The 15,891-nt window shown below is 44.4% G+C and overlaps 1 protein-coding gene across 3 annotated transcripts in view; it reads right to left on the bottom strand.

The window, feature by feature from the left end:
- Nucleotides 1–15,891, bottom strand: part of PRKCQ (protein kinase C theta) — a 93,084-nt gene that overhangs the window by 53,577 nt on the left and 23,616 nt on the right. For 2 of the 3 annotated variants that reach the window (XM_054016108.1, XM_054016099.1), the window contains 2 exons: nucleotides 13,885–14,010; nucleotides 2,243–2,442 (listed from right to left, as the gene is read on the bottom strand). In XM_054016108.1, the coding sequence (XP_053872083.1) occupies nucleotides 2,243–2,442; nucleotides 13,885–14,002 (318 nt within the window). In that variant the 5' untranslated portion in view covers nucleotides 14,003–14,010. Of the gene's footprint in view, nucleotides 1–2,242; nucleotides 2,443–13,884; nucleotides 14,011–15,891 lie in introns of those variants that run through there. The other variant, XM_054016117.1, reaches the window with a different exon arrangement.

Below are 15,891 nucleotides of genomic sequence, written 5' to 3' on the forward strand. Positions count from 1 at the left end.
TCACAGTGGACGAGAAGCTGGATATGAGTCAACAGTGTGCTCTTGTTGCCAAGAAGGCTAACGGCATTTTGGGCTGTATAAGTAGAGGCATTGCCAGCAGATCGAGGGACGTGATCGTTCCCCTTTATTCGACATTGGTGAGGCCTCATCTGGAGTACTGTGTCCAGTTTTGGGCCCCACGCTACAAGAAGGATGTGGAAAAATTGGAAAGAGTCCAGCAGAGGGCAACAAAAATGATTAGGGGTCTGGAGCACATGACTTATGAGGAGAGGCTGAGGGAACTGGGATTGTTTAGTCTCCAGAAGAGAAGAATGAGGGGGGATTTGATAGCAGCCTTCAACTACCTGAAGGGGGGTTCCAAAGAGGATGGAGCTTGGCTGTTCTCAGTGGTAGCAGATGACAGAACAAGGAGCAATGGTCTCAAGTTACAGTGGGGGAGGTCCAGGTTGGATATTAGGAAACACTATTTCACTAGGAGGGTGGTGAAGCACTGGAATGCGTTACCTAGGGAGGTGGTGGAATCACCTTCCTTGGAGGTTTTTAAGGCCCAGCTTGACAAAGCCCTGGCTGGGATGATTTAGTTGGGAATTGGTCCTGCTTTGAGCAGGGGGTTGGACTAGATGACCTCTTGAGGTCCCTTCCAACCCTGATATTCTATGATTCTATGATTCTAAGTATGAATAAAATAATAAAAAAGGCTGAGATTTTCCAAAGGAGCTTGGTATCCACCAGCTTCCATCAAGAGAACATATCATTCCCAGCACTTTTGCAAATTTGGCTGTAAGTGCCTAACTCCCATAGGCTTTCATGGGAGTTAGGTGCCTAGCGCTATTTTTGGTTTGCTGGCTGAATCAAAACGTTTTTTATTTTTTTTTAATTGTTTCAGGTTGACCCCAAATGAAATTTTTCGGCATTTAGAAAAAGTAAAAAAAAACTCAAGGAAAGTTTGATTCGACCCAACGTGAAATGTTCCATTTTGTTTTTGAAGGATTTCTGCTGAAAAAACAACCCCCCGAGCGGTCTACACAGTAATGAATCAGCCCCACTGTCTGAGCCTCGCGAGCCCACGTTGGCTGGCATGGGCCAGCTGTGGGTTTTTCTTTGCTGTGCAGACATACTCTTAGGCTCTATCTACCCGTAGGCTCTGAAGTACCCAAACTGTTTTTAAAACAGAAATTAGGTGCTTTTGAAAATGTCACCCTAGGGGTAAATCTTACAAGTTAGCATAGGTGCCGACTCTGTGGGTGCTCCAGGGATGGAGCACCCACAGAAAAAAAATAGTGGGGGCTCAACACCCACTGGCGGGTCCCGCCAATCAGCTCCTCCCCCTCTCCCCAGTGCCTCCCACCAGCCAAGGATCAGCTGTTCAGCAGCGGGCAGGAGGAGCTGGGGAGGGGAGGAGGAGCGGGGGCATGAAGAGGCAGAGTGAGGGTGGGGTGCATTCGGGGGAGGGGGTGGAACAAGCTAGGAAGGGGTAGGGCCTTGGGGGAAGGGTGGCGTGGGGGCAGGGCCTGGGGCAGAGTGGGGGTGAGCACCCTCCGGGAAATCAGAAAGTCGGTGCCTCTGCAAGTTAGCCTGAAAACTGACAGGAAAAACTACCGGCGATTCAAGTAATTTAACATTTCTCCAAATGTCATGTCCCTATTAAGAGCACGGCAATCACAAAAATCCTATTGGCTAAACAGTATTACCCGCAGCCTGCCTGCTGGGATTATCATGCCACGTAATTAATACTCCGAGCCGGTTTCATCACTGCGTTACTTCAGATTTACACCACTGATGCTTAATGGAGTCACAGTGATACAACACTGAAGTACAACACAGCGGGGAATCAGTTCATTGATATTAGAAAGATTAAATGTTAAGAGCATTTCTCTAGGGCACCTAAGATAATTCATATGTAGTCACTCATATTACTATCTGCCCCCAAAGGATTGTCTAAGCAAAGCTATTTTGTCTGCATGACTCATAGGAGCCAGAATCCTTGCTAATATAAGGTATAAGTTTTAATATAGCAGCGACAGTTAATATAAGAGCATTAGGTTGCTCTTTCTGATGTTCATGGAATGCTTTCCATCAAGCAATACACAAGATGACTCCACATGTGTTCCTTGGACGGCAGACAATTTTTTTTGGCATATCACTTACATTTGCAATCTGGTATGCACCTAGCGCCTCCCCTTATTCCATAACAGTTATCTCTAACAAGCCATCAGTGGTGTTAAGAACCCAAAGCGCTTACCCATATTTCTGTCTTCCCATTGGTCTTCTTGCACCTGTCCGCCAGTACGTTGAGTTCGACGGTGGTTTCTGAAACCATTTCCGCGCTTTTGTCCTTCACAACGATGTGCATGACCCTACCCTTGTTGATATGGGCATCGAACGTGCTGTTCCAGGGTGGGTACATGGTGGGCTTCTTTTGGACGTACACCTGGCCATTCTCTGTTAATGGAAAAGATAAATGTCTATCAGGGATGGTCTAGACAGTATTTGGTCCTGCCATGAGGGCAGGGGACTGGACTTGATGACCTCTCGAGGTCCCTTCCAATCCTAGAATCTATGAATTTAGGCGTATCGGGATGTCCACCTGAGAGGCTGCGGTTGGGCCCGATTCTCATTTATGCCAAGGCCACCATGCAAGCGAGAAGGGGCCCTTGAACTAGATTTAAATGTAATTTGTGCCCACTTAAAGACCTCTTTATTCTGCCACAGTGATGTAAAGTGACTTAGTATAAATAAGAGTCAAGTCCATTAAAATCAGTGGAGTTACACTGGCGTTAATCTGTAGTAATGCAGTTATGAATCAGGCCCTAATATTGTCTCGGTCAAAATTATTTTTCCAACATTCCTGCCTCTAAACTTCTTTGTCTTCCACGATGAAACCAAAACAAGTAAAGCAATTCCATGGTTATTCACTCTGAACCCAAACAAGAAACCGGCGGCTAGATCATTTCTGTGGAGGAAATGAGACCAGAGTCAGAGAACTTAGGCTTCTGTGGGAGGATAATCACTTGTTTCCCTCACAATTACTCCATCAAAGCCAGAAACACTGAAGAAAATAGGGGCAGGAAAATGTGACATGGGAGACACAGGTGCTGACTTCTATTTTTCCCAGTGGGTGCTCCATCCCCACTCCGCCACAGTTGCCAACTTTCATGTGTTAAATAAGCACCCCGACTTTCACAATAAGCCAGAAATCAAGCGAATCCCATTTCAAAACGAGGCCAAAACAAGCCAATCCCTAAGAACCCCAACACACTATGTGACTAGATCCTCCCGGCGTGCAGGCTGGGACTGTGGTGGGCCCACTGTGCACCCCTGACTCTCTCCCCCCCCTTGCCCTTGCTTGCCCCTAGCCCCTGCTTGCCCCCTTTGCCCCGTTTGCTGGGAGCTGATCAAAAAAAAGGCGCAACAAGCTACAAGCCAAACAAGTTACAAGCCAAAAACTTGCCAACAAGCAACTCACAAGCCAATTAAGCCAAAAACAAGGGCAATTTCTGCATTTTTTTTCACAGGTTTGGCATGTCTGCACTCTGCCCTGAGGCCTTGCCCCTACTCTGCCCCTCTCCCCAGAGGCCCTGCACTCACTCAACTTCTTCCCGCACCCTGCTCCACTCCCTTCCCTGAGGCCCCGGCCTGCCTGCTGCTCACTGCTCTCTGCCCTCCCGCGAGCGCCTTCTGCCCGCTGCTGAACAGCTGTGGCTGGTGGGTGCTGACCACCCCTATTTTTTTTTTCCTTGGGCGCTTGAGCCCTGGAGCACCTATGGCGTCAACGCTTATGATAGGAGACACATCTTACTAGGAAGTGAGGTATCTTTGAGGCCTACCATAAAATTGCCCAGCCAGTGCCAATCATTCTTGCCCCCACTCTTTAGTCCAAGTCTCGCCAGCCTCTTTGTCCCAATCTACTCCTTTCCTTAGATCCGGCTTTAGCCCTCTCCGCATTTGAATCAGACAGTTTCCTCCTCCACACTGCCTGGGTGCCAGCAGAAGGGTGACCAAGAGGACAGGAGAAAGGCTGCCTGTCTTCAGTTCCAGTGCCCAAACCCACACGGACTTGGAGCAGCTGGGAGAAGCCATTATGGGGAAAGCTTTATCCCCATTGTGACCATAAAAATGGAAAAGAACCTCACCCATCTTTCTTAGTCTTATAACTATCAGTTTATACACCACGTCAACTTGGACTCTTTACTCAAGGTGAGTTTTGTTTAACAATAACCATCCTTAACTTTTCCTCTTATAAAATGTTAATTTAATGGAATAAGAAAATTAAAAATAGAAAGCATGTTTCAGTGCATTGTGGGATAATAATATTGCCCCTCTGCCAAGCGTTAGCAGAGGTCAGGACCCTCCAAGTTGGTTTCCCATTGAAGGAAAAATCAATGACGCAGAGTGAGGGGGTGTACCCTTACTGTAACTCATTTATTTATACAATATACACGAATCCATGAACAGAGGTAGTCACAAACGGCAAGCAGGAAAACCCCCACTTTCTGAAATCTCCACCCAAAAGCCAATACCTGGTTCCCAGGAAGCAACTCTGCACCAAGTATGGATTGGAATTAGAGAAATAAAGGCAGAGAACAAACTCGCTTGCTGTTTGCAACAGCTTTCCTTTAAAAGAAGCTATGTCAAAAAAAGTAACTACAATACAGCATTTCTTCAAAGAATATACACTGCTTGCATGCTGTGTGTAATGGTACCATCTGGTGACTCCCTCCATAACAATAATACTTTACACTGCCATAGCCTCTTACTTCAGACAATCTACAAATGCTTTACGAATATTCATAAAAATACTTCCATGACTTCTTTATATATCACACAGAAGCAATAGAAACCACAGCACTGGACTGGGATTTAGGAGACCTGGGCTCTATTCCTGGGTTAGCCACTGACCTGACAGGTGATCTTGGGTAAGTCACTTCAGTGCTCTGTGCCTCAGTTTCCCCATCTGTGAAATGGGGATAATGATACTGATCTCCTTTGTAAAGTGTTTTGAGATCTACTGATGAAAAGCGCTATGTAAGAGCTCGGTATTATTATTAAGTAGCATCCTCCTCCTATTCATCAACAAGTCAATTTTAAATACTTGGGTGTGTGCAACCAACTGGAACCAGTTTAACTAAAGGTGGTTTTATAAACCAATTGGGTGACATTGGTATGAGTTTTGGTTTAGACACTTATTTTGGTTTAAAAGTAGTTCATTTTGATTTTTCTTAATCCAGTTTTAAAAAAATGGATTAATAGGCAGTGAACCACTCTTAAACTGAATTAAGTGTGTCTTCACGCAGACTTACACCAGTTTAACTAAATCAGTTTGCAAACTGATTTAAGGTAAACCATGGCAAGTTCTGTATTTAGACTAGGTCTTGAAGGAGCAGCATTTTAAGAGAGCCCATACTTCCAGGTAAAAGAACCTCCCTACCCCCCTGTCTTTTCTCTAAGGGTCCAGAGTGGGTAGAGGCAATATAAGGAGACAGCAACCTACTGTTGATTGGGCCCTCGGACACCTGCTGCTGCTGGAAGGGAGGAGCAGGAACCAGAGGGGAGGGAACAGAGAATGGGGAGCACATGGAAAGCTTTTAAACTCCATTCCCTGTCCGGCTCACCCAATGACAACAGAAAGCTGCCTTTATTGCTCCTTTCCATCTCCCTCACCTTAGGAGTCCACACACTCCCCTCCCTTCCAGCAGCTGGACCACTGGAGAAAAAGGCAGAGAAGAGATGTCTCTTACTATACCTGGTGCTGCGTCCCAGTGTGACCTCTGCTAGGATGCTGCCTCTTAGCTCCCTGGGTCTGTCCTATTTGCATATCACCACAGCAGTGATCCCCACCCCTGCTTTCACTAAGGAAGTAGAGACAAGGGCTGGGAAAAGAAATATACAGTCTTGAAGGAAGGATCTGGAATCCAGTCCCAGCTCCCTGTACGTCTCGAGGTTTTATATGGTAAGGACCAGATAGTGAACCTTTACTCACACTGGCTTATTTACGCCATATACACCAGTCCTTGAACAGAGATGGTCACAAATGGTATGCTGGCAAACCCTGCTTCCTGAAATCTCAGCCCAAACTCTGATGTGTTGTTCCCCGGAGCAATTTTGCACCAAGACGTAAGGGAAATAAAGGCAGAGAACAAACTTCTTACCGCTTGCCACAGCTTCTGCAAAAAGAATCTGTATCACAAAACTAACCACACAGTGTTTCCTCACGTGAATTGGGACTTCTCGTATAAGGGTCTCCCAATATGAGTAGAGGCTGCACCACTCAGTCCAAAGTTTAAATCTGTATGTGGACTTTCCCGAAGTTCAGGGGAATTTGGGTCTAGATCAGGCCCATCTCTACGATTAAGGACCATCACATATTTAGTAAGTGTGTGGTTGGGCATATTTTACTCACACTTGAACACTGTATGTATGTAGATTTTTGCAATTAATATACTTAGATAATAGTCTGTGGGCCTAATTCATCCCTGGTGTAATTCCTGGCTTTGATGGAGTTTCATCAGGGATGACTATGGCTCTGTATGTCAAATAACAGAGGCTTGCTTCAAGGCACAAGCTCATAAATATACATTCAGTATCTTTTGATAAAAAGTTGCACAAAAAGAAAAGCAGCCGAGTGCAACATAAACTTCCAGATGTCACTGAGAACAAAAATATTAACAGGAAGAGCCATGACTTCCTCACTGCATCAGCTACCCAGCCACCCGACACAGAGAAATCAATTTATCCAAGAGACACAATCATTTGCAAAATAAATCTCTCAGTTTTTAGTGCCCTGGAAAATATATGGCTAAAATAAACAAACACTGGGATGGTAATGAATTAACCAATGCATAAGGGCAAAATTCTCTCTGATGTAACTCCACTGAAGTGAATAGAGTTATATCAGGGATTAATTTACCTCCATGCTCCTGGAAGATGAAACAGCAGCTGCCTTTCCTGTAGTGCAAGGCTTTCTCCTTGGCTGACAGTGTCTCTTGATCAGTGGGACTGCGTATAAAGTTCAAACACAGTGCAGAATCTCTCATGAGACAAATGTCATCAAGCCAGGTGTTCAAAGGGCATGGATCCAGGTGGCCCATTAGGTCCAGAGCAGCTTTTAAAGGGCAGATTTTTTTATGCCTCAAAGGCTCCTATGATATCTGAAAAGGTTTCTCTTCTGTAGTGAGCTGCAGTAGCCCTTCCAACCACTTGACTTTTATTTTGGAGAATGGATTAAATACGGCGATTCCTTTGTTTAAAACAAACAACCCGAAAACCTTGCCTATAATTACAAAGTGCAAAAAAAAACAGCATTCAACAGACACAGCAGTGAAAAATGACACCAGTGCACATTGCAAAGTATCGAGGCAGAATCTCCTACCAAAACGGTGCCAGCAAAGAGGGCCTGATCTAAAATCCATTGAAATCAATGGGAGTTTTAAGGGGCTTTGAATCAGACATAATGTAGCTGCATATTGGGATAAGGCTCTGTGAGATACCAGAGTGGAACCAGACCAGTGGGGGGCTGTGTCACCCCTGCCCTATAACTTTGGGTGCCTTGCTGCTGTAGCCTCCAACCTGGGTTGCTCATAAACAACCACCAGCATGCAGGTCACTCCCAGATGTGTTTGTGTAAATGCACATCAACAGCCTTGGTTACACTAAAGGGTGACCTCAACACACTCCCAGTCCCAGATTTTCCCCCTGAAATGTATGTCTTACACTGCCCAGCCCTCTCCTGGACAGTCCAAATATATGAAGTCTGTTATTCCGTTAAGAGAATAATACACAACAGTTATTACCTGAAACAGTTACCCAGACACTTTAACTAACAATGCTGGATTCGATAAAACAATAAAACAAGTTTATTAACTACAAAGAGCGAGATTTTAAGTGAGTACAAGCAATGAGGCATAAGAGTCAGAAATGGTTACAAGAAGAACAAAGATAAAATGCTTTTTAGTGCCTAACTTAACAAACTAGATAAGATTCAAGCAAAGTTTCTCACCACATGCTTCTAACAAGGTTAAAACACTTCATGTCAGGACCCCTCCCCACAAAGTCCAATCGCTGTTTTCCTTTGTTTTCAAAGGCCTGGTCCACACTAACCCCCCACTTCGGACTAAGGTACGCAAATTCAGCTACGTTAATAACATAGCTAAATTCGAAGTACCTTAGTTCGAACTTACCGCGGATCCAGACGCGGCAGGCAGGCTCCCCCGTCGAGGCCGCGTACTCCTCTCGCCGAGCTGGAGTACCGGCGTCGACAGCGAGCACTTCCGGGATCGATCCGGGATCGATTTATTGCATCTAGAAAAGACGCGATAAATCGATCCCAGAAGATCGATTGCTTACCGCCAGACCCGGAGGTAAGTGTAGACCTACCCTTAGGTGTGATGCCAGAGACAGACAGGGAAACACAGGGATGTCTTGGGGTATTTGCCCCTCCTTTTTATAGTTTTTAACCCCCCTTTGAAAAGCATTTCCAGCTGAGAACCAGGTGACAGGCAGTCTGCTGGAGGAAAGCAACTCCAGGCTGTTTTTCGCTGAGATGCAGATCTCTTTGTCCCTGTCCCCTTTCTTGCCAAAGAATGGTCACTTGGTAGGTAAGGGCCCATCAACTTTGTTAAGACCTGGCTGGGGCATCAGCTTGCTCTTTGTCTTTGGGAAACTGGTATAATCACTCTCTAGACTTATCTGGGAAACCTATTTCAGTCATGATTTCAGCTTATGTTCTTAACGTTACATATAATGTGGCTATATGGACTTCACCATGCTATTACTGATCAGCAAGTGGTGAGTTTTCAAATTATACCTCACAGGGCATACCTTGTACAAAGACTATTACAATAGCCTGTAGGGTGTGAACACAGGGGTGTGTTCCATCACAAGCTCATTCCATCCTGATAGATCATTGGACCCAACTAACAAAAACAAATCCATTTAAATAATTTACGTTTATAAAAGACACCAACAATAGCCAAAAGTTCACTGAGCATTCCCTGTCCTATAGTGGAAATTTAGCGTCTTTTCCCCATAAAAGCCTTGGAGGTACCATGGTCAGAGCATAAGGCTCAGAGCCAGGATTCCTGGATTCTATTACCAACTTCGCAACTAATTAACTGAATCTCCTTGAGCATTTCACCGAGCCCAATATTTTCATGCTTGGGTATCATGTTTGGGCACCTAAATAAAAACAGCCTGTTCTTCACAGGTGTTGAGCAGGATCTCAAGTATTGAGTGGATCTAATTTACCTCGATTTCAGTAAGGCATTTGATACGGTTCCACATGGGGAATTATTAGTTACATTGGAAAAGATGGGGATCAATGTGAAAATTGAAAGGTGGATAAGGAGCTAGCTAAAGGGGAGACTACAACGGGTCATACTGAAAGGTGAACTGTCAGGCTGGAGGGAGGTTACTAGTGGAGTTCCTCAGGGATCAGTTTTGGGACCAAACTTATTTGATCTTTTTATTACTGACCTTGGCACAAAAAGCAGGAGTGTGCTAATAAAAGTTTGCGGAAGACACAAAGCTGGGAGGTATTGCCAATACAGAGAAGGACTGGGATATCATACAGGAAGATCTGGATGACCTTGTAAACTGGAGTAATAGTAATAGGTTGAAATTTAATAGTGAAAAGTGCAAGGTCATGCATTTAGGGATTAATAACAAGAATTTTTGTTATAAGCTGGGGACTCATCAGTTGAAAGTAACAGAGGAGGAGAAGGACCTTGGAGTATTGGTTGATCACAGGATGACTATGAGCCGCCAGTGTGATATGGCCGTGAAAAAAAGCTAATGCGGTCTTGGGATGCATCAAGAGAGGTATTTCCAGTAGAGATAAGGAGGTGTTAGTAGCGTTATACAAGGCACTGGTGAGATCTCATCTGGAATACTGTGTGCAGTTCTGGTCTCCCATGTTTAAGAAGGATGAATTCAAACTGGAACAGGTACAGAGAAGGGCTACTAGGATGATCCGAGGAATGGAAAACTTGTCTTATGAAAGGAGATTCAAAGAGCTCGGCTTGTTTAGCCTAACCAAAAGAAGGCTGAGGGGAGATATGATTACTCTCTATAAATATATCAGAGGGATAAATACCAGAGAGGGAGAGGAATTATTTAAGCTCAGTACCAATGTGGACACAAGAACAAATGGATATAAACTGGCCATCAGGAAGTTTAGACTTGAAATTAGATGAAGGTTTCTAACCATCAGAGGAGTGAAGCTCTGGAACAGCCTTCCAAGGGGAGTAGTGGGGGCAAAAGACAAATCTGGCTTCAAGACTGTATATGCTTGAAGGGCCTGTACAACTTTACTCCTGCCTGCATCTCAGGTCTTGCCTCTTATCATGTCTTCTCTTGCCTCCTTTGCTCTGCCAGTGATGCTGTCTATCCTTAATGCCCCTTTATTTCCTTTGCCTACTCCTGGCTTCATTCCTTCTTCCATGCTGCCAGGTCACAGGGCATCAGACCCCCCACCGTCTTCTCCTTCTTCATCTCTCTCCTAAAACCCCATATCTTCAGCAAGGATCAGAGACACTAGCCAACTAACAGATGCCCTAACATTTTGGAACAGAGGTTGTATAGGAAATATACAAACTGAGATTTTCAAAGGGGCCTAAGGGAGTAATGTGCCCAAATCCCACTGAAATTCAATGGGAATTGGAGCCCAGCTCCTCAAAGATATTTAGGAACTAACTTCCATTGAAATCAGTGAAAGTTAGTTGTCTAAATACCTTTAGGGATCTGGGCCTGGGTGCTTAACTCCATTAAATAAACACCTTCCATCAAGTCACCCAGTGCATTTTGCCTTATCTGTGCCTATTGCAAGCTCTTCTGGGCACGGTCTGTGTGACATTTCCCCGGGTACCCAGGGCTGTGAGGCACCTGCTTCCGCCTGCTCTTAGTGTGAGGAAGTCTTGTCTGTGCCTGCTGGGGGGTCAGCTCCCCAGCCCCACCAGCCACGGGCAACACAAGTGCTCCCTTCTAGGCCTACACAGACCCTACTGTCACTCTGCAGACTAGCGAAAGGTACACTCAGGTCCTGGAGCCCTCAGAGCATCCCCCTGTTCTACTGGACGTTCGCAGGGTTCACAGATCCGCTGCATCCAAAGGAACAATTCGCCTCAGTTTACCAGTTCCACCTCAGATTACTGCACCACTTAACACACAGCACTTAGGTATGTTTGCAGTGAAATTAAGTGTAAGTTTATTTAACAAAGCAGAGAGAGTCAAGTAACAGCAGTATTGGAAACAAATGGTCACAGAAAAGTAAAATCGTAGCACGCATTCTAGAACCTAGACTTCGTTAACTAGATACGCGCCTGCCTTGTAGAGCAATGCTCACCCCAAGTCCTTTCAGTGTTTGCCAGCCAGACTGATGGTGACCCTACTTTCCTACAACAAACATGGTGTCAGCTTGCCTCCGTGAACAATCCTGTGTGCTTCCTTATGTATATTCCTGTGTATCCCTAGCAGCGCTTTGTCTTTAGTCAGAATCAGGACATACCCTGCTGTTGTTTTTTCCCCTGTACATTTTCTTTCTTGTAGATTTCACAATCTTTCCACTGCGATCTGGGTAGTGTGCAAATAGGCATCCATTGTAAGACATACAATATACATATGGCCAGACACAGAGATGATTGTCTGTTTCTGCCTGCCTGAAAGGAACATGTCCAAGGTTTATCATCTCCTGGTGACCTACTTTATAATATATGGAGATGTACCTATCTCATAGAACTGGAAGGGACCCTAAAAGGTTATTGAGTCCAGGCCCCTGCCTTCACTAACGGGACCAAGTACTGATTTTGCCCCAGATCCCTAAGTGCCCCCCTCAAGGATTGAGCTCACAAGCCTGGGTTTAGGAGGCCAATGCTCAAACCACTGAGCTCTCCCTCCCTGTCCCCAATACCTTAACTCCCAGATCTTCAGAACATAATTTTCAGTACGGATATATACCTTCGTCAATATTGTCCGTGTATACATTTTGCAATGATTATGCCGACCAGTGGGCTACTGCCTTTTAGTTGAGACTTCACATGCCACTCTTTGGTGAACAATAATGCACATATTTGACCCAGGGAATCCCTGGAAAGCCCTGGGCACCCCTCTGCCAGCTGGCACCAAGTGATCCCTCAATCACAGTCTGTCACTATTTGTGTCCGGCACAGAGCTGAGAACACTGTCGGGACTTAATGAACAATAATCTGTTAAGCGAGGGACATAACTTCAGAGTCTTCTCTAATGGAATAAACCAAGATTCCCCAAATTTATTTTATTCCCTTCTCAACTGACAAGACGCTTCAGTCTGAGTTGTGGCTCCTTTAAAGGATTCACTGAAGAAGACCCTGTAACACCCTGCAGGACTTGTGATATAAAGAGACTCCTTAGGCAGGTTGATTTATAAGACAGTCACCTGAATTATTATTATTTATTATTGTAGCATCTCAGAGCCCGTGTCGTGGACCAGGATCCCATTGTGCTAGGTGCTGTACAAACAGAACTTAAAAAGATGGTCCCTACCCCCAAAAGCTTGCAATCTAAGTATAAGGCAAGAGACCACAGATGGATACAGGCAGATGGGGGAATGCAAGGAAATAATGAGACAATGGTCAGCATGGTAAGCAGTGGCCAACAATTAGTCTAATGATTAAAATAAATAATGGTCAAATGCAACAGTAAATACAAGAAATTCTTGAACAATAATTATGACCTGATTTTGCAAATACTTATGGATGCGAATAACTTTACACTTGTGAGTAATCTCATTAGGATGGTTCTCATGCTTAAATACGTGTGAAAATGGTTTCAGCACTATGGCCTATATAAGTCATAGAATCATAGAATATTAGGGTTGGAAGAGACCTCAGGAGGTCATCTAGTCCAATCCCCTGCTCAAAGCAGGACCAACCCCAACTAAATCATCCCAGCCAGGGCTTTGTCAAGCTAGGCCTTAAAAACCTCTAAGGATGGAGATTCCACCACCTCCCTAGGTAACCCAGTCCATGCTTCATCACCCTCCTAGTGAAATAGTTTTTCCTAATATCCAACCTAGACCTCCCCCACTGCAACTTGCGACCATTGCTTCTTGTTCTGTCATCTGCCACCACCTAGAACAGCCTAGCTCCATCCTCCTTCCCCCCCCCCACTCTTCTCTTCTGCAGACTAAATAACCCCAGTTCCCTCAGCCTCTCCTCATAAGTCATGTGCCCCAGCCCCCTGATCATTTTCATTGCCCTCCACCGGACTCTCTCCAATTAGTCATTCCACTATCAAAACTGTAACAGTGCATGCATTTGGAGCTGGAAAACCGGCTACTCTAGTGTTTTCTCTTCATACCTAAGTGTAAAATCCCCTCAAAAATATATCTTATACAGGGCAGTGATTATGCTAAACAGTTCATTCAGTTTTGAATGATTCTGCCTGTTTGAGAGAGATTTCCCAGGCTTCTTCAAACAGAGAAATGGTTGCACCTGGCTGTATCTCTAAAAATGGAATGAACGTTTTAAGTTATACCGCTGTATCTCAGAGACACCCAGGCAATTTGCACCTAATTTGAATAAAAATGAAATGTGACTTGGCTCAGCTAATTCTGGAGCAATGCATGCTGGGATCTATAGCCTCAGTACCCATGAGCCCACAGTAAAGATGAGGACTTTTCTAGGCTACATTTTTAAAACATCATGGTTTTGAAGGCCTCATTGAGCCCAGCCAAGCCGTGCACGATGGAGGAATTATTCTACGGAATACTATCGTTTTTAAAATTTGTTATTAAAAGATGCTAGGAATGCTCATAAGGATCTCAGCACACGTTTTACGCACAAGTAGCAATGCAGAGAGGCACACATCTATAACAGCCACATAACATGTATATCTTAGCATGTATATGCTTACCTGTTTCCTCTGCTTCTTTGACCATCACCGCACAATAAGGATTAATCACCTCCCCTTGTGATGGCAGATAGGGGCCGCTGTCATAATTTGATAAGCCAATCCGAAGAAAGGGTGACATGACAGATCCTGTGTCGAGGAAAAGAGAAATGATATTTGGGGGAGTCTAAAAATTCCCTTTGTTTTAACTACCATCACTGGTAGTCGGGGGGCAAACTAGCAGCTACTTATCCATCTGAAAAGGGGCTCTATGATTTCCTCTTCTGCCTAGCAAGTTGCTTGACTAGCACAAAACAGTCATGAGACTACGCATGAGTGAGGTAACGTAACCAGATGTGTTGATTTCAAGGTGTGACTTAACCGGTCACAAGGCATTTGCTGGAAATGCACTCAGCTGGCTTCAGCGTGCCACTGATTCAACACCAGCTCACATATAACCACACATTGGAACTACAGCAATAGTGAAACCAAGTCATATTCATGGGATAACCTCTCCTGTAGTTCATGTGCAGTCACACGCTCACAAAACAGAACATTGTGGGGAAACACTGAGTTTTGGGAACACCAGTCTATTGGAAACCTGAAAGTGAAACATGACGCTGTGAAAAATTGAAGCACTATTTATATGCAACGTGGAAATGATGCCAGGCATCATTGGGTAGCTGACACTTATTTATTGGCAATTTATTAACCTTTGAAGTGAAAATTCTGCTCATTGGAGCCAGATCTTTTTGCAGGGTCAGGGAGGAGAACACTAATGGAATTATAGATTCACAGAAATGTAGGGCTGGAAGGAACCTCTAATCCACCCCCTGCACTGAGGCAGGTCCAAGCAAACCTAGACCTGACATATGTTTGTCTAATTTGCTCTTAAAAATCCTCCAGTGACGGGGATTTCACAAGCTCCCTTGGAACCCTATTCCAATGCTTAATTATCCGTATAGTTAGAAAGATTTTCCCAATATCTAACCTAAATCTCCTTTGCTGCACATCAAGTCATTACTTCTTTTCCTACTTTCAGTGAACATGGAGAACAATTGATCACCGTCCTCTTTATAACCACCCCTAACATATTCAAAGACTGGTATCAAGCCCCCCTCTTGGACTTCTTTTTTCAAGATTAAACATGCCCAGTTTTTTTAACTTTTCCTTATAGGTCAGGTTTTCTAAATCACTTATCATTGTTGTTGCTCTCCTCTGGATTCTCTTCAATTTGTCCACATCTTTCATAACATGTGGTGCCCAGAATTGGACACAATACTACAGCTGAGGCCTCACCAGTGCCAAGCAGAGCAGGACAATTACCTCCTGTGTCTTACATATAACACTCCTGTTAATACATCTGAGAATGATATTAGCCTTTTTTGGAACTGCATCATACTGTTGACTCATATTGAATTTGTGATCCACTATAACCCCCCAGATCCTTTTCAGCAGTACTAACCAGTTATTCCCCATTTTGTGGCTGTGAATTTGATTTTGCTCCCTAAATGTAGTACTTGTCTTTACTGAATTGAGTTTTGTTGATTTCAGAACAATTCTCCAGTGTGTCAAGGTCCTTTTGAATTTCAATCCTATCCTTCAAAGTGCTAGCAATCCATCCCAGCTTGGTGCCATCTACACATTTTAGAAGCACACTCTCCACTCAGTTATCCAGAGTAATTAATGAAGACATCAAATATTACCAGATCCAGGACAGACCCCTGCAGATCCCCACTAGTTATGACCTCTCAGTTTGACAGCAAGCCATGGAGAACTATTCTTTGAATATGGTCTTCGGGAACAAGCTGCAGCCTTCTATACCGATATTCCAGTCATGAGATTTATCCCACCAATTGATGCCAATGAAATCAGAATTTAGCTTACGTACAATATTTCCAGTTCTTCCTGTTTATTCCCCATGCGCCTTCCATTTGTGCATAGACATCTAAAGCCTGGTCTACACTACAGAGTTAGGTTGATGCAAGGCAGCTTACGTCAACCTAACTACATTTAAATTTCACCTCCACT

The sequence above is a fragment of the Malaclemys terrapin genome, chromosome 1 (assembly GCF_027887155.1).
Source record: "Malaclemys terrapin pileata isolate rMalTer1 chromosome 1, rMalTer1.hap1, whole genome shotgun sequence".
Classification (NCBI taxonomy): domain Eukaryota; kingdom Metazoa; phylum Chordata; order Testudines; family Emydidae; genus Malaclemys; species Malaclemys terrapin.